Source organism: Chiloscyllium plagiosum, unplaced genomic scaffold, assembly GCF_037043375.1.
Source record: "Chiloscyllium plagiosum isolate Xiang-an unplaced genomic scaffold, Cpla_swu_hap1 HiC_scaffold_16, whole genome shotgun sequence".
Classification (NCBI taxonomy): domain Eukaryota; kingdom Metazoa; phylum Chordata; class Chondrichthyes; order Orectolobiformes; family Hemiscylliidae; genus Chiloscyllium; species Chiloscyllium plagiosum.
Genome location: NW_028270154.1, coordinates 41214273 through 41233805, shown reverse-complemented (window position 1 = coordinate 41233805; position 19533 = coordinate 41214273). Strand labels below are relative to the sequence as shown.

The 19533-nt window shown below is 39.0% G+C and overlaps 1 protein-coding gene across 17 annotated transcripts in view; it reads left to right on the top strand.

Annotated features, from left to right (window-relative positions):
• Positions 1-19533, top strand: part of LOC122556624 (kelch-like protein 3) — a 120144-nt gene that overhangs the window by 86438 nt on the left and 14173 nt on the right. For 15 of the 17 annotated variants that reach the window (XR_006313588.2, XM_087995316.1, XM_043703545.2 and 12 more), the window contains 4 exons: positions 774-891; positions 11959-12156; positions 13918-14022; positions 15654-15782. Coding sequence is in view for 16 of the 17 variants with exons in the window: in XM_087995316.1 (XP_087851442.1) it covers positions 774-891; positions 11959-12156; positions 13918-14022; positions 15654-15782 (550 nt within the window). In the remaining variant the exon portion in view is untranslated. The remainder of the gene's footprint in view (positions 1-773; positions 892-11958; positions 12157-13917; positions 14023-15653; positions 15783-19533) is intronic. The other 2 variants (XM_043703540.2, XM_043703537.2) reach the window with 1 other exon arrangement.

Below are 19533 nucleotides of genomic sequence, written 5' to 3'. Positions count from 1 at the left end.
TGTTTAAGAAACAATTTTAATTTAAACATTTTTGCCTAATAAAGCTAATCCAGTTTAGTGAAGAAAACATTTCGATCAGCAGAAGCTCCACAGTAGCTGATATTAAACAGTATTAAATACACTATGTCAGAAATAAAATCCGGTACCCAAAGAGCATTTCACCTCGCTAGAATTCCTTTAAAAAATTGCATCCTTTATGTACTGTAGATGCTTTTTTTCTTATAATGTGCTTATAGAATGTGAGTACAGCTGCAGTTTACTTCATTACTCTTTCATGTCACTTTGTAACTCCCCTCTGTTATAGATGAAACAAATAGATAATAGTCATTTGGTTAAAACAAGTCCTGAAAGCCAATGAAAGAAAGGAATTTAACTTGGTCAATAGCCTTGAAGCAGAGACTATTGGCCTTTTAATCCATTACTTTTCAGGTGAATGTACTTTCTGAATTATTAGTTTTTCCGAAAGGTTATGTCAACTTTTGAGTTTTGCAGATATGGCATATAATGACAGAACAATAGTGGAAAATTCGAAAATGCTTTTAGAATCCAGCTTATTTGAGGAAGGAGTTAAATAGAAATAGAGAACCTTGTTTCACTTGCATGCCACATAACCTAAATAGTGAGAAGTCAAAATTATAGCAGATATTATATTAGGTTTTATGACCTAAATTATGGAGACATCTTATAATGCCAACACTGAATTATTTCCATAACCAAGAAGTTTTGCTGATACTATTTGAGTTGTAACACAGATCTGCTGCTTATGTTTGCAGGTAATGATAGTGGTTGGTGGTCAGGCACCTAAAGCTATACGAAGCGTGGAGTGCTACGACTTTAAAGACGATCGTTGGAATCAAGTAGCAGAGCTTCCTTCCAGAAGGTGCAGAGCAGGTACGCGCAGTTCCATTTATTAAACTAAAAGTTCTGTTCACTTTAGAGCATCAAATACAAAGTAATGAAAACAGGCAAATAATTTTATTATATTGCACATTTATCTGTCTTGATTCAAGTGTATTAAGTAAATTGGGATCTAAGTAAGTAAATTAAATAAAGACCCTGATCTCTTCGGTGAAATCGTCTGTTTCTATGTTGCAAATACTTTGTAATAGTGTCAGCTTGACTCAGTTCTCAGCCTTATTTCAAGGCTAGTGTTTAGAATTTTTTGGCTGATAATGACAAATCACTGTAGCGCAAGGAAGTATTGCATTGTTAGAGATGCCATAGTTTAGATAAGTCATTATATTTCAATGTAGTTCATTTATATTTTATCTTGTCAGTTGTAATTATTAAAGTTCATCTCAATTTGAAACTTAATAACACAGTTATTAATGTGATGTTTCTGCATATTAGAGAGATGTATGTTCATTTTCCATAAAGTTACCATAGACATGAAACTTAATTGGAACAACAGTTAAGTATTATGGCTACAAGAACAGGTCAAAGATTGTGAAATCTGTGACAATTAACCCACCACGTAACTCCCTAAAAATATAAACACAATGTACAAGACATAAACATGGTAAGAGTATGATGAACCACTCTCTCCATTTGCCTGATTGAGTGCAGCTCTAGCAACATTCATGAAATTTAATACTGTCCAAGACAAGCCAGCCACTAGAATGGCACTCCATCCACCAGTAAGCACTCCCAACACTACCAGTGCCAAGTGGGGCATTGTGTACCATATACAAGATGCACTGAAGCAACTCCAAAATCTGTAATCTGTATTGACTAGAAGGACAAAGGCAGTAAATTTCATGGGAGCACAATTACCTGTACATTTCCTTCAATTCTGGTAGTAACAGAGGTGCCAATCAGAAGGTCTTAAATGACTTACAAAACATTAATAAACTTGCAGAATGGACATACATTAAAATTCATTTGTCAATAAGGCATTATATTATAGTAATATATGATACCGTGTTTGTACGTATGACACCATGTATACCTGAGGAAATGATGTTGCCATCAGATCTGACTAAAGCCCAGTTTTCACAAACATCTCTGTTGTGTTCCGTGTGAAGCTTGTCTTCTGTGGAATGCCATTTGACCTTTTTTTGCCTTTTATGTAGTTGGTATATTTGCGGTACTGTCAGTTATGAAATAGCGCGATAGTTCAGTTCTCATGCGATCCCTTATTATAAGAAAATCGCGCATTAGCCACACCATTTAAATGAATAGGGCCAGAATTGCATTATAGCCAATACAGGTAAGGAAAATAAAGGTTCTACAAATAATGGTCTAAATTCTTCAATTGCATAAAACTAATATGCATTGAATAAATAAGTGTTATGATAGCACCTAATGTATATGAATCTGTATGAATTTCCTTACATGCCATAGGTGGCTCCATCTTAGACCCAGTCATGGGTTTTTCAACTGCTGCCTACCATAAATCTACCTTCAGTGGTCAGTAATGCATTGAGGTTCCTACTGCTCCAAGTGCTACAAGATCAGCACTTTTGGCAACCTTGTAAGTAGGGTCCCAGCCATTTGCTCACTATGCAAATGTAATGCTGAAGTCGGACACATCAAAGCCATCCTGTGGCAGAATGACAATCTCAATAAGATTATTTTTGCTGTAGGTCAAGTAGGCTCATGAAGAAGTCTAAAGCCATCATATTTTGTCCTGAAAAGTACCCAAATTACTCTAGAAAAACAAGATATCTTAAAAGTTTGGGCAAAAGGTAAAAACTATTATGCTCATACAATGCAGTAACAGTGAAGTGGTGTTCGTTACGAACAAGATACTACCGTCAAGTAAAAAGGATGTTCTGCCTACATCGCAAATTAGTAACGTGGTGTAAGAAATTCAGTATTGGTGCAATACTAAGTATGTGAGCTGTACATCTCATAGACTTATGGATCTAGTTTAAACGGTATATCCCTTTGGCTGTTCACAACAAGCAAAGTACTAACCGCATCCGTAGAACACTGCCCAACATTAGATGTAAATCTTTGATTGGATAACATTTATAGTCAGAGAGATGTACAGCACGGAAACAGACTCTTCAGTCCAACTTGTCCATGCCGACTAGATATTCCAACCCAATCTAGTCCCATTTGCCAGCACCTGGCCCGTATCCCTCCAAACCCTTCCTATTCATATATCCATCCAGATGCCTTTTAAATGATGCAATTGTACCAGCCTCCACCATTTCCTCTGGCAGCTCAATCCATACATGCACCACCCATTGCATGAAAATGTTGCCTCTTAGGTCTCTTTTATATCTTTCCCCTCTCACCCTCTAATTCTGGACTCCCCACCCCAGAAAAAAGACTTTGACTATTTATCCTATCCATGCCCTTCGCGCTTTTATAAACAACTGTTAAGTGACCCCTCCGCCTCCAACGCACTAGGGAAAACAGCCTCAGCCTTTTCAACCCAATAATCTTGTAAATGTTAAGAATTATGATGATCAAATAATTTAAAACTGTCAGTTGGGCCTGCAGTGTGGCATGCGTGTGTGTACTGGAAGCTCCATATGTTCTTTTCTGACAGGAGGAACATGTATGCACATAGAGTCTATTTCAACTTAACAAAGTAGGTGGTAACCATTCTCTGGTTCGATGTAAGAGCAATACCATGATCAACCAAAATCAACTTGCTTGGTTCAAGGTTTAAAAAAACAGTACAGTTTAATGCTATCTAACTGGTTTATCCTTGATAGAAATGCCTCAACAAATAAGAGTCCACATGCTAAATAATGCCTTAATTCTTCTGTTATATAATGTGGTGCGTTCTCTTTGCATTGATGTTCTTTTGAATTGTCCTGATGAATGCATGATGAAAAGCTTTGACAAATGCCTTTTTTAGCAATACATTATGCTGAAGTTATGTAAAGAAAAATTATAAAGTAGCACAGTAGAAACTAATCTGTGTGGAATAAAGGAGCAACATTATTTAGAAGTACATTGCACAAATTACTGTAAGCAACAGCCCACATTAGTAAGAACATTAAATATAGCAAACTGAGCATGAAGGGTTATTTGGAGAGGGATAGAATTGAAACTTGTAGACATATATTTTTGGTTATATCATACTTTTATTAGGCAATGCAATTCTGATCATCACATTTTAAAAAGAAAATGGAGACACTATAGACAGGTTTTTTAAAAAAAAGATTTACGAGAATAACAGAATTATGAGATTATTCCTATTGAAATGAGTGAACAGGCTTGGTCTCTTCTGTCCTGAAAAGAAAAGGCTTGATGGGCGATCTAACAAAGGTTTATAAAATTATGAAGTGTTTTGGTAAACTAAACACTGTTTCCATTGTGGAGAGGAGCAATATAAAATGGTTACATAAATGTCAGATTGGGAATTCAAAAGAAACTTGAAACCAAGAGAATAAGGAGTATATGGAGCTTGCTGCCACAGGATGAAATGGTTGAGTCAATTATGTCATAAGAGGCTAGATAAACCTCATCAGAACCCTCCTTTCCTAAGAGCAGATGAGGGTGGATGCTGAAATTATGTGGAAAACATGAAAATTGGGGACACAGTTTAAACTTAAGGTGTCTTCTATTTAAGATGGAACAGAGCAATAATTTGTTTTTTCTGATTGTTGAGAGTCTTTGGAGCTTCCCCAGACAGTGGTGGAGGTGGGGTCATTGAATACAAGGAAGTCAATGGTTATCAGGGATAGGTGAGAATGTGATGTGGAAACTACAATTAGATCAGCAATATTGTTATTGAATGGTGAAGCTGTAAGGGCTAAATGGTGTACTCCTACTCCTAGTTTGTATGATAGATTTTGCAGAAAGATGGGAGACTCCAGTTGAACATAGATTAGCTGGCACAAATTGCTTGCTTCTGAACTGTGATCAGTTATATAATACGAAATATATTGCTTTAGTTTTAAAGCATCGAATGGATTTGAAAATGTAAGAAATGCAAGTCATTATAATCTAGGCTGACCCTTTACAGTAACATTGGGGAAATGCTGTCTTTTAGATTATATTTTAAACCAAAGTTATCTATTATAGTGATTTAGGTAGCCATTCAGAATCAGTGTCATCAATCAAGGAAGAGCATAAAATTACCTGAAGTTCTTCCAATATTTTCCCTTCAATCATTATTAAATGATTATTCTTTTCATTGTAGTTAATTGGATCTTGCAATACACAAATTATGTATATTTCAATGACAATTGCTGCATCTCACACTGCGAGATATCAGTGACATTTAGTGCAACGCCATGTGAGTGCAAATTCCTTTTTGTCCTAATGTTGAATCAGTGCACTAGAGATCTGGATGCCCTAGTGCATGAATTGAAGAAAATTAATCTGCAGGTATAGGAAGTAATCAGAAAAGCTAACAGAATGTTATATTTTATTGCGAGGGGAATTGCAAGAGTGGTGAGGATATGCTTCAGTTATACAGGTCATTGACAATACCATATCTGGAGTGCTGTGTGCAAAACTGATCCTTAGGGAAGAATGTTAATGCATTAGAAGCAGCTCAGAGAAGGTTTACTAGATTAATACCCGGAATGAGCAGATTGCTTTATGAAGCAAGGCTAGATAGTCTGGGCCTGTATCATCTGTGGTTTAGAAGAGTCAGAGCTGACTTTATATTAGCATATAAAATCCTAAGGGGACTTGACTAAGTGATTGTGGAAAGAATATTTCCTCTTGTGCAGAATTAGGGGTCATAGTTTAAAAATAAGGAGTTACCCATTTAATTCAAGCGAGGATTTTTTTTCTCTGTGGGTTGAGAGTCTTTGGAATTCCCTTCCTCAAAAAGCAATTGATGAAGAATTTTAAAATATTTTAAGGCAGAGATGGGTAGATTCTTGATTACCAAGGAGATGAAAGACCATTTGGGTGTATTCAGGAATGTGGAGTTGAGGTCAAAATCAGTTCAGCTAGAATCTTATTGAATTGTGAAGTAGGGCCAGTGCCGAGTGGCCTGTTCTTGTTCCTTGTTTGAATGTTTGTATAATACTGTTATGAAGCAGAAGGTGTTAGAGAAAGTCAGCAGAAGAGAGAGAAGCTATTCACATTTCAAGTCCAGCGTGATTTGTCTTCATATCGAAACATTAACTGAGTTTCTCCAGTGCTTTCTGTTTTTATTCAGGTTTTCAGCACCTGCAAAGCTTTGCTTTTATCTGAGAGTATAATACTATTAATTTAAGTTAATGCAATCACTGGCAAACCTGACAATATTAATTATCTTCAGTTTACATTTCGGTCAGAACAAACTTCATAAATTTTGGGGAATATATGCTGAATAGGTTCATAAATGTTCTGTCATCCTGTTGCAGAGAGTCAATCTGTACGCAGTATCCTTGACATGTGCTGTGTAGTATTAAATAGTTTGCAAAATTGAAAGCTTATTTTTCCGAGGGGAAAGAGTCGTTGCTCCTTGTGTTTATTGGACTTTTCATTGTTGAGTTTTGTGACAAAGCTCCCTTAAGCTCCTTAGAATTAGATTACATTACTGAAACAGAATGTACAACATTATATGTTCATTGATTTGGCCTGTCTAGTTTTTGTGCTTCTTCTCAGCAACCTCAGACATTAAGACATTGACATTGCCATTGGAAAATAAAATCTCCAGATTTTAAGCAGTACTTTTCAGAGCAAACCTGCAAAAGAATGAAAACTGGTCTCTTAATGTTTTATGTTAACATCTATTGCCCTAAAAATAACCATTTACAAAACAATTAAAGAGGGCACAACCCACAAAAACAGCTTTGATATACAGGAAACTGAGACACAATTGTCACCATCATGCTGTGTGGCACTAATACCCATGCTAAATAGGACAGATTCAGATCAGATCGAGCAGCTGCAAAATGGGAGCCATGAGGCACTGTGAACTCCCAGTAGCAACAGAATTATATTCAAACACTCTCTGAATGCTCATGTTCTGGTACATCTATTAATCTACCATTACTATTAAGTTAGGGGATCAGCCCTAGTTCAGTGTGGAGTGCAGGAAAGCATGCTGGAGGCATACGTAAAAATGACATATCAATCTGGTGAAGCTTCAGAACTGAATTAGGTGCACACCAAACAGAAGAAGCTGTTTTCAATCTAACAATCAACTGATTAGGTCAAAACTCTGTAGTCCTGTCACGTCTCATCATTTATGGTAGCGAACAACTAAGCAACCAGTAGGATGAAGAAAAACTCTGCTAATATCCTAATCCTCAGTCATGAGTCAATCCAGCGTAAAAGGCAAGGCTGAAGCATTTGCGACCATCTTCAGAAAGTGCTGAGTGGATGATCCATCTTGGCCTGTTCCTGAGATACACTTAACTAGCAATAACCTATTCTCGAAAACCGAGTTTGGGATTTGCAAGAGCCATTCGACTTCCTAACCTCATTATAGCCTTGGTGCTAATATAGTAGAAAAAGAGCTGAACCCTTATGAAATGGGAGTGATTGCCTTCAACATCAAAGCAGCATTTGACTGAGGGTGGAATCGAGGAGCCTGGCAAAATTGAAGTGAATAGTAATTGGAGAAAGCTCTATTGGTTGGACTGATTTGGAGATGCCGGTGTTGGACTGGGGTGTACAAAGTTACAAATCACACAACAACAGGTTATAGTCCAACAGGTTTAATTGGAAGCACTAGCTTTCGGAGCGCCGCTCCTTCATCAGATGGTCACAACTATCTGATGAAGGAGCGGCGCTCCGACTGCTAGTGCTTTCAATTAAATATGTTGGACTATAACCTGGTGTTGTGAGATTTGTAACTACTGGTTGGAGTTTTACCTAATACAAAGGAAGATAATTGTGGTTGTTGGAGATCAATCAATTCAGTCCCCAGACATTGCTGCAGGAGTTCCTCAGTGTAGTGTCCTAATCTCTTCTGTCTTCACCTGCTTGATTAATGACCTTCCCTCCATCATTAGGTTAGAAATGGCGATGTTCACTGGTAGTTGTACTCTGAAAAATACTAATTTGCAGCACCCTGGAAACTGAAGCAAGAAGTGCTCATCTGAGTAAGACTTGGACAGCACACAGACTTGGTCTGATAAAGCAGCAGATAACACTTGTGCCATATGAATGTCAAGCAATGTGCTTCCAATAAGAGAAAATCTTTCAATGCCATTACTAAATCCCTGATGATCTACTTCTGGGGATTACCTTTTGATCAGAACTGAACTAGCTACATAAATATTATGACTACACGTGTAGCTCAAAGGCAAGGAGTTCTGTAGCGGATTATTCATTGGTCCCCAAAGCCGGTTTACCATTTAAATATAAGAGGAAAATTAGGAATGTGATAGAATACTCTCGACTTGCTTGGCTCAGAGCAGCTCCAACAACTCAAGAAGATCAATACCAGCCAGGACAAAGCAGCCTGCTTGATTGTCACCCCATCTATCATCTTAAATGTTTACTTGCCCTCCCACCAAAGCACATTCATAGCAGTGCGTACTATTTACAAGAAGCACTGCAGCAACTTGACAAGCTTTTTGTCGACAGCACCTTACAAACAGTAACGTCTTCTCCAAGAAGGGTGAAGATAGGGGGTTCGTGGGAACACCAAATTGCCTTCTGAACCACACGCTATCTTGACTTGAGACACTTTGAGGGTGGTTTCACAATCATTAACTGTACCCAAATCTAGGGGTATGCCTAGTGGTATTATCACAAGATTGTTAATCTAGTTCTGCGGACCCAGGTTCAAATCCCGCCACAGCAGATGGTGGAATTTGAATTCAGTGAAACAAAAACTGGAATTAAGAATCTACTGATTGCCATGAAATCATTTTTGATTGTCAAGACTAAACCATCTGGTTCACTAATGTCCTTCAAGGAAGGAAATCTGCCATTCTCACCTGGTTTGGCCTACATATGACTCCAGTTCCACAGCAATGTGGTTGACTCTCAGTTGCCCTCTGAAATGGCCTAGCAAGGCATTCAGTTGTACCAATTGCTACAGACACTTAAATAAATGGCAAAAGTTATCCAAATTTCATACAGTTTTCTACGATGTACATCGTTTATTAAAAGTCTGCGTTTCAGGCAAAAGCCCTTCGTCAGGAATAGGGGAGAGTGCCTGCAGAGTGGAAAGATAAATGAGAGGGGGGTGGGGGTGGGAGAAAGTAGCATAGGGTACAATAGGTGAATGGGGGTGGGGATGGAGGTGATAGGTCAGAGAGGAGGGTGGGGAAAGGTAGCAAAGAGTACAATGGGTGAATGAGGGTGGGAATGAAGATGATTGATCAGGGTGGAGGGGATAGGTGGAAAGGAAGATAGGCAAGTTAGACAGGTCATGGGGAGGGTGCTGAGCTGGAAGGTTGGAGCTGGGGTGAGGTGGGGAAGGGGAAATCAGGAAACTGGTGAAGTCCACTATTCCTGATGAAAGGCTTTTGCCCGAAACATCGATTTTCCTGCTCCTCGGATGCTGCTGACCTGCTGTGCTTTTCCAGCACCACTCTAATCTAGACTCTGGTTTCTGCAGTCCTTGTTTTTACCGTTTATTAAAAGACAGTCTATTAGCAATGTTTAAGAGGAGGGCTCCCAGCCAGATAATTTCTGGAGTGTTGTTCCCACCACGTGAATGACAATACTGTGCAAACCTCTACCAGTTGATGAAGAAAAGAAACTTTCAAATTCCGTTAGATTGGCCTGAAATCAACCCTGAATCCTGAAAGCTAAATTTACAGCATTTGTAAGCCATTATTGCTAAATATTAAAGATTGTGAACACAGACAGGGTAGATAGGATTAAGGGGCAGATCAACCATGAATGAAGGGACTGGATTAGAGGTCAAGTAACCTTCATCCTGTATGTGTTGTGATCATGTATGATGCTTCCACAAAACTAATGTGGATCAGCCACATTAGATCAGCCACAATTAGCCAAAATTAAACATAAGTTGGCAATAATGTAGAAGTGTGTGTCTATAAGGGTGCGTGTGGATATCTGTGTGCGTGTGTGTGTGTGTGTATAGTGCAATGGTGATCACCTGTAATGTGACATGAACCCAAGGTCCCGGTTGAGGCCCTCCCTATGGGTTCAGTTCCCATAGGGAGGGCCTCAACCGGGACCTTGGGTTCATGTCACATTACGGGTGATCACCATTGCACTATATACACACACACACATATTCCTACACACACAGGTACACACAGACGCGCACACAGATACCCACACACCCCCTTATAGACACACACACCACACATGCACCCCCTCACAGACTTAAGACACTCGGCACTCACTACACACACTCTCTCACACACACACTCTCTCACACACACACTCTCTCACACACACTCTCTCTCACACACACTCTCTCTCACACACACTCTCTCTCACACACACTCTCTCTCACACACACTCTCTCTCACACACACTCTCTCTCACACACACTCTCTCTCACACACACTCTCTCACACACACACTCTCTCACACACACACTCTCTCACACACTCTCACATTCTCAACCCCCACCCCAGACACACACACACAGACAGACCAAGACCCACATGCACACATATATTTTGTGGGGTGAATTTGTACTTGCAGAGTTACATTGTACTTTGCTCAAAAACTGCATGCATTCATGTAGAATTCTGAGCTCAAAAACTGCATGAATTTATGTAAAACTCCGTTTTCTCACTTTTTAGATTAGAATACATCTAAACATCATGGCATAGACAGAGAACACAGGGGGCCAACACCTTCAACATATTGTCTAGCTATCACCATTGTTAACAGCTAACCCGAGAATGCAACTTTAAAAAAAAGGTTTTGTGATTTACACATGAAAGAAGTGAAACTATCACTGTATTCTAACAGATGAAAGGCTTAACAGACAATCAATTTTTCAATGTATAATTTCAGTTACATCACACTGTAAATTTTTGCTATAAATTCTGTGTTACGATCGAGCCCTCCAGGATCACCTGATGAAGGAGTATTTCTCCAAAAGCTAGTGCTTCCAATTAAACCTGTTGGACTATAACCTGGTGTTGTGTGATTTTTAACTTTATCATCCCTTGTTTGATACATGATCCATGCTGGTTCCCACACATTTAGTTGGTGTATGTCAAAGTCAAACTGGGAACTGTAAATTTATTTTTTTTTTGTTTTCCATGAAGTTACTGCAGTTTACCAGTTCAGCAAGAACAATGGGCGGCACGATGGCACAGTGGTTAGCACTGTTGCCTCGCAGCGCCAGAGACCCGGGTTCAATTCACGCCTCAGGCGACTGACTGTGTGGAGTTTGCACGTTCTCCCCGTGTCTGCGTGGGTTTCCTCCGGGTGCTCCGGTTTCCTCCCACAGTCCAAAGATGTGCAGGGTCAGGTGAATTGGCCATACTAAATTGCCCATAGTGTTAGGTAAGGGGTAAATGTAGGGGTATGGGTGGGTTCGCTTCGGCGGGTCGGTATGGACTTGTTGGGCCGAAGGGCCTGTTTCCACACTGTAATGTAATCTAATCTAGTATTTGATCACGCAGGTAGCTGCTGCATTGTGACGGTGTTTCAAAAAGGATAGTTGACAATAGCCAATGTAGAGTTGGTGGTTTATGCTGATGAATGATCAGAAAAGTATTCCTAAATAAAAGGATTTGTTTGTTACGCTAATGATCATTACAAAGTAATGGATAGATCTATTTAACTATATAGTGTGTTTCGGACTTGACCTTATTCTGACTTCTTTATTCTGACACCAGCAAAACTGTGATACAAATATTTGGTATGCCAAAGAATGTTGATCTCTTGCAGCTTTCAGAGTCGCCATTTTACATTCAGAATATGTTTATTCATCAACTTCCTTTGCTGAAGTATTTTGAGTTCGTGGAAATATCAGTAAAGGCTGCTAGGATGACACTTTGGTGGCGGGCAAGGGGGGGTGTAACAAAACAAACCGAGAAAAGATAGAAGGGAGTGTATAAATTACAATAGCTGGAGATTGCAAAATGTAACTGCAACGTTTAGAACTTTTTACTTTTCTCACTTATACTGTTTTCATTTTCTGTCTGCCAGGTGTTGTATATATGAGTGGCCGTGTTTATGCAGTGGGAGGATTCAATGGGTCACTGAGAGTCCGGACTGTGGATGTGTATGATGCAGTCAAGGACAACTGGACATCCATTGCCAGTATGCAAGAGAGACGAAGTACTCTTGGAGCAGCAGTGTTAAATGATTTACTCTATGCTGTTGGTGGATTTGATGGGAGTACAGGTACAGTGGGTTATCTGTGAAATGCTTTTACCCTTTCTCCATCTGAGTTCCTCTTCATTTTGCAAGTCTATTCACTGCTTACAGAAAATAAAGTTTAAAAATCACACAACACCAGGTTATAGTCCAACAGGTTTATTTGGAAGTACAAGTTTTCAGAGCACTGTTCCTTCGTCAGGTGGGGCAGGATCATAGGACACAGAATTTATGAAAATGATCCTGCCCCACGAGCTACCTGCTGAAGGAGCAATGCTCTGAAAACTTGTGTGGATTTTTAACTTTGTCCATCCCAGTCCAACACAACACCTCCACATTATAATGGAAAATACATGATTTAATTCTTATTTGTAATAATAGAGGGTTGTAGCTTGATGAAATCCATCACCTTCATGAGAGTTTAGAAGAATGAGGGGGATATCTCATAGAAACCTACAAAATTCTAATGGTACCAGACAGGGTAAACGCAGGAAGGATATCCCCGATGACCACTGAGTCCAGAACCAGGGATCACAGTTTAAGGGTAGGCCACATAAGACTGAGCTTAGGAGAAATTTCTTCACCCAGAAAATGGTGAGCCTGTAGAATTCTCTGCCACAGAAGGTGGTTGAGGCCAAAACATTGTATGTTTCTGGAAGGAGTTGCATATAGTTGTTAGGGTTAAAAGGATCAAAGGGTATGAGGAAAAAGTGAGAACAGGGTATTGAGTTGGATGATCAGACATAATCGTAATGAATGGTGAGCAGGCTCAATGGGCCGAATAGCCTATTCCTTCTATTTCTCTGTTTATATCAGTAAGCCCCATCAAAGGTCACTCTTATGTTATCACAAAGTGAGGGAAGCTACTTAGCTTGTTTTGATGCATGCACATTTAATCTTAAAGTTGCCTTATGTCATCCAACTATTTTGCATAAACATTGGTTTTCATCTGAAATAGTTCACCTCGAAGTCTGTTCCAGGTGTTGAGCAATATTGAATAGGCAAGAGGCTTTTCTTGTTGTTCATCCTGTGCTCTTTCGGAAACTGAAGAGGGGTGCCTTCCAGAGGTGTATAAAATCATGAGAGGCATGGATAGGGTGAATAGTCAAGGTCTTTTCCCCAGGGCAGGGGAGTTGAAAACTAGATGGCATAGGTTTAAGGTGAGGGGGAAAGATTTAAAAGGGATCTAAAGGGGCAACCTTTTCATACAGAGGATGGTACGTGTATGGAATGAACTGCCAAACTGAGGTGGTGGAGGCTGGTACAATGGCAACATTTAAAAGGATGGGCGTATAAATAGGAAGAGTTTAGATTGATATGGGACTAGATTAATTTCGGATATCTGGCCTGCATAGATGAGTTAGACCAAAGGGTCTGTTTCTATGTTGTACATCTCTGACTATTTTATAATCCATTTTATTTTGTATATTCTTGTTGGCTGTTGTAACAAATATATTAACATTACTGAAGGTACTTATCATTTGTCTAAATTTCTCTTGTGATTGCAGCTGTCATGCCTTAGAACAAGTAGGAACAAACATATAATTGAAAAGATGTTCAAGCATATTTTTGCAAACTGACTCTGTCCAATTAGCACTGTCACCTTACTTTTCACAATTCATTCTATCTCCTAAGGCTTGCATTTCACTAAAGGAATATTCTTAACCCTCATGTATTTTCATCCAGATCTGTTTGTTCATTTAATAAGAAAAATCTTTGATTTTATACTTGTATTACCTTTAGTTCCAGAAATGAAATGATTATACCATTTTTTTTCCCACTGTTAAGTAGGATTATCATCAGTGGAGGCGTATAATTACAAAATCAATGAATGGTTTTTTGTGGCACCCATGAACACAAGAAGAAGTAGTGTTGGTGTTGGAGTTGTGGAAGGTAAGAGGAAAAGAAGACAGGTGTTTTATCGCCCTATGTATTTCCTGAAAAGATTGCTATTCCAACTATTATTCAGTAAAGAGAGAAATGAAAGGAATTTACTTGCTTGATCTTTGAGTACTATGCCTATGTTGTGTAATAATTTCAATAAAATGAAAATTAATTCATTTTTCATCAACTCTGACTTTTTTTAAATTGTTAAAATTCAATCCTGATGATGTAAATTTAGGCATTGTTGTAGAGGCCCCTTAGTGGAAAGTTAGCTTTTAATTCAATGAAAAATCCAATCTGACATAATTTATTGTTTTCTAAAGCAAATGGTCAATTTAAAGATTATTCTTTTATAGTTTTTTTTAAATGGGACAGTTCTCCTGAAGGCTGTAAGTCATCATATGGCCTTTTACCTTGTGCATGCTAAATGTGTGTTTATCATGAAGAAGATGTCTCTGGTATCATATGGCATGATAACACAAAAAATTCAAACCTGCACAGCAGGTGAGAAATGCACACTACGCACTGCACCCACACATGTTCTGATTGAGAGAACAATATAAATGTGAGTTTCACAAAGATTAGTGAATTGGATGTTGATGATTTCAAACCCCACATGCATCCAGAGACCCTTCTTGATTGTGTAATTTTGTTTTGATCTTCCCTTTTTTGTGAAAGCATCTTGCATCTCCCACATTTCAGGATCCACATTTAAATTGTTCTTCTTTGATATATCTTTGCTTTTAGTTGGAGAATAGAGACTATTGAAAGCCATTTCTTCCAAATTAAGGGTATTTTGTTTAAACATTGGATTTTTGCAAGCATGGTTGGAACTTTTTATTTACTATATGTTTCCTTATTTTCCAACTGTTCATTGCACTGATTAATATAATATGTAATGATTAATCATACCAAATGCAGCTTGTTAGAGTTAGAAATTCATGAATTATATTAGTTGCAAATTATTCACAAGAGTAAATCAGGAACAGGATTTACAATTCCAGTCGACTCAAGTTTAATAATCAATCAGCTTTCTAGTCTTCAGGAAGGAGGTATCCAGCCAAATCATTTAAACTGAATGATCACCTGTATTCTAAACTTAAGTTGTGAGACAGTCCTGGGGATAAATTCCTTTGTGGAAATCTTTCACTCCAGCTATTCTAACCTATGCCCCAAATATTTAAAGACAGAATATTTTAAAGATGCTTCTACACAGAACAGTAATTGCTACTTGGGATTAACCAACAACATCCTGAATAGGTAGGGAAGGAAAACACTGAATTGTACTCAGGACTTTGTATAAAATTCAATGCAATCTTATGTCGCTTCTCATCAAGTAAAGAGCTGTGGATTCTGGAAATCAGAAATCAAGATGTAAAATGCTGGAAATACTCATCAGGTCTGGCAGTTTCTCTGGACACAGAAACAAGTGTGAATACTTCAGGTTTATGTCTTTCATCACTTCTGACATTTAGGTTTGCTCACTTGCTTGCATTTTGTCTCTCTTTTTCCCCCCAAAATCTTACTTTATTTCCTGATCTCTCCTTGATTGAACAACTAGTATAGAACAAGAAACAGAACTGTATTTAACAATTTTGAAATGTATGTGTTGATTGTTCATATACCCTCTATCTCCTCAGGCAGATTGTATGCAGTAGGTGGCTACGATGGAGCATCACGCCAATGTCTTAGCACTGTTGAAGCATATAATCCAGTCAGCAACGAATGGACATACGTTTCAGACATGAGTACACGTCGTAGTGGTGCAGGTTTGATTTTTGCATTTCTTTTTGGTGTGATGTGTAGTAATTTACATCCTTCTGCTTGTCTTTTAAAATTGATCAAACATTATTATTTCAAATAAAATCTAACTTGAGAAGTCAGCATGAGTGTGTAAAAGGCAAATCATGGTTAACAAATCTGCTGGTGTTTTTTTGGGAGTCTATTAACTAGTAGAATAGATCAGGGAGAACCAGTGGAAACCGTTTATTTGAGTATGACAGTGGTACAGGGCCTTGGTGGGATCACATCTGGAGTATTGCATGCAGTTTTGGTCTCCCTACTTGAGAACGGACATCCTTGCCATAGAGGGAATGCAGCAGAAGTTCACTATACTGATGGCAAGGATGGTAGGACTGTCCTATGATGAGAGATTGGTTTGATTAGACCTGTATTCTCTAGAGTTTAAAAGGAAGGGAGGGGATCTGATTGAAACATATAAAATTCTAACAGGTCTGGACAGACTCGGTGCAGGAAGGGTGTTTTACTTGATTGGACATCTAATAGCACTGTAGTGAAATCATCAAGTGACATCCTTTGTGATTGTTAACTTGGAAAATTGGGTCTGTCTGTTGATTTTAACATGATTGACCACGTGATCATCTGTCACTGTATCCAGCCGGGTGAAACTGCATGCAGCTAGTTTTGTTTTTATCTATTCAGTTGTAGTCAGAGAACCATCTGAAGTGGCTTCTGACTTTGCTCCTGAACTGACGCAAGGTACATATGGATACTTCCTTGACCACCCAACCTTCAGTTTCTGAATTACATGCAGCCAATTGGTGACCTCATTCAAAACACATCAGTTTATATACAATGGTGACACCCCACTATCTTAACACAGCCTTTCTTGGTTCCTCAAATTGTCATGCTGCTTAATAGTTATTCTGTACTGAATGAGCAGAAATTTCCTCAAATTAAATATTGGGGAGATCATTCTTAGACCTTGCCACTTCTCAGCTGCTCTCCCTTTGGCACCTGTTAGATGCCATTATTAAAGATGTTAAAGCACTGAGTCATGAAGTCAGACAGCACGGAAACAGACCCTTTGGTCCAACCAGTCCATGCCAACCATAAACCCAAACTAAACTAGCCTCACCTGTCAGCGCTTGATCCATATCCCTTCAAACATTTCTTATTCATGTACTCATCTAAATGTTTTTTAAGTGATATAACTGTACCTACATCCACCACTTCCTCAGCAGTTCATTCCTCACACAAACTACTCTTAAAGAAAACAACTGTCCCTCATGTCTTTTTAAAATTTTTCTTCTCTCACCTTAAAAATATGACCCCAAGTCTTGAAATCCCCCACTCTAGTGAAAAGACACCTGCTATTTGCCTTATCGATACCCCTCATGATTGTACAGACATCTAGAAGGTCACTCCTCAACTTCCTATTCTCCAGTGAAAAACATCCCAGGCTATCCAGTTTCTCTCTATAACTCAAACCCTTCACTCTCAGCAACATCCTTGTACATCTCTTCTGTAAATCTCTTCTGAGCCCTCTCCAGCTTAATAATAATCCTTCCTATAACAGGGCAATCAGAACTGCGCACAGTGGTCCAGAAGAGGCCCCATCAATGTCTTATAACCTTCAAATAACTTCCCAACTCCTATACGCAAAGTCTGAGCAAAGAAGGAAGGCATGCTAAACGCCTTTTAACTATCCTATCTACATGTGATGCAAACTTCAAAGAATCAAAGGATGTTGTGGAACTTGAAAAAGTTTGGGAAAGGTTTACAAGGATGTTGCCAGAGTTGGAGGGGTTGGGCTATCGGGAGATGCTGAATAGGGTGGGGCTGTTTTCCCCGGAGCATCGGAGGCTGAGGGATGATCTTACAGCGGTTTATAATATCATGAGGGTCATGGGTAGGGTAAATAGACAAGGTCTTTTCCCTGGGGTTGGGAATCCAGAACTAGAGGACATATATTTCGGGTGAGAGGAGAACAAATTAAAAGAGACCTCAGGTGCAACTTCTACATGTAGAAGGTGATACATGTATGGAATGGGCTGCCAGAGCATATGTTGGAGGCTGGTACAATTACAACATTTAAAACTCATTTGGATGGATATATGAATAGGAAGGGTTAGAGGGGTATGGGCCAAGTGCTGGCAAATGGGTCTGGATTAGTTCAGTTCAGGATATCTGGTCAGCATTCACGATTTGGACCGAAGTGTCTGTTTCCATGCTGTATATCTCTGTGGTAGTTATGTACCTAAACACCAAGGTCTCTCTGTTCTACAACACTACCCAAGGCCCTCTTAATTGTATAAGTCCTGCCCTTGTTTGTTTTACCAAAGCAGGTCAATTAGAAAACATTAATGTAATCAGGCAGAATCAACATAGTTTGAAAATAAAATTATTATAACCAGTTTATTAGTGTTCTTTAAGGAAGTAACACGTGCTTGGATGAAGAGGAACTGGTGGAGGTACTGTACTTAGATTTTCAGAAGGCATTTGTTAACAAGCCAAATCAAACACCATTGCAGAAAATAAAAGCTTATAATGTGGTAGGGGGTTGGGGCAAGATGGTAACATTTTGGCAGGGTTAGAAGTTTGGCAAACTAACAGAAGATGGGAAGTGAGCTTAAATTGGTCATTTTCTGATTGGCTGGATGTAATGAGAGGACTCATTGCTGAGGTCTCAACTTTTTACAATTTACATAAGAGACTTAGATGAAATGACTCGAAGTATGGTTGCTCAGTTCACTTAGGTAAGAAAATTAATTGTAATTTGATTTGAATTAATGTATTACTGTCACATTTACCGAGGTACAGTGAAAGTGTTGTCTTATGTGCTTTACAGGCAGATCAAACTAAACAGTTGCACCAGGGTAACAGAACAGAGTACAGGATATAGTGTTACAATTGCCAAGAAGGTGCAGAGAGAAAGATCAGCATTATCATTTAAGATATCCATTCAAAAGTGTGATCACAGTGGGAAGAGGACATAAGGAAGATGTAAAGGAATGTAGTTAGCTTAATTGAGTGGGCAAACACCTATAATCTGTGAAAATGAAAAGGTGTCCATTTCAACCAGGAGAATAAAAATATTATCTAAATGGTGAGATGCAGAGAGATCTAGATACTCTAGTGTGTGACTTCCAGATTAGTATGCAAGTGCATCAGTATTTACTGTGGAAAAGGACATGCAAGATATAGAATGTAAGGAAATAGATGGTGACATCTTGAAAAATGTCCATATTACAGAGGAGGAAATGCTGGATGTCTTGAAACACATAAAAGTGGATAAATCGCCAGGACCTGATCAGGTGTACCTCAGAACTCTGTGGGAAGCTAGGGAAATGATTGCTGGGCCCTTGCTGAGATATTTCTTTCATCGACAGTCACAGGTAGGTACCAGAAGACTGGAGGTTGGCTAACGTGGTGCCACTGTTTAAGAAAGGTGGTAAGGACAAGCCAGGGAACTATAGACCAGTGAGCTTGACGTCGGTGATAGGCAAGTTGTTGGAGGGAATCCTGAGGGACAGGATGTACATATATTTGGAAAGGCAAGGACTGATTAAGGATAGTCAGCATGGCTTTGTGCGTGGGAAATCATGTCTCACAAACTTAGTTTTTTGAGGAAGTAACAAAGAGGATTGATGAGGGCAGAGTGGTAGAAGTTATCCAAATGGACTTCAGTAAGGCATTCGACAAGGTTCCCTATGGGAGACTGATTAGCAAGGTTCGATCTCATGGAATACAGGGGGAACTAGTCATTTGCGTACAGAA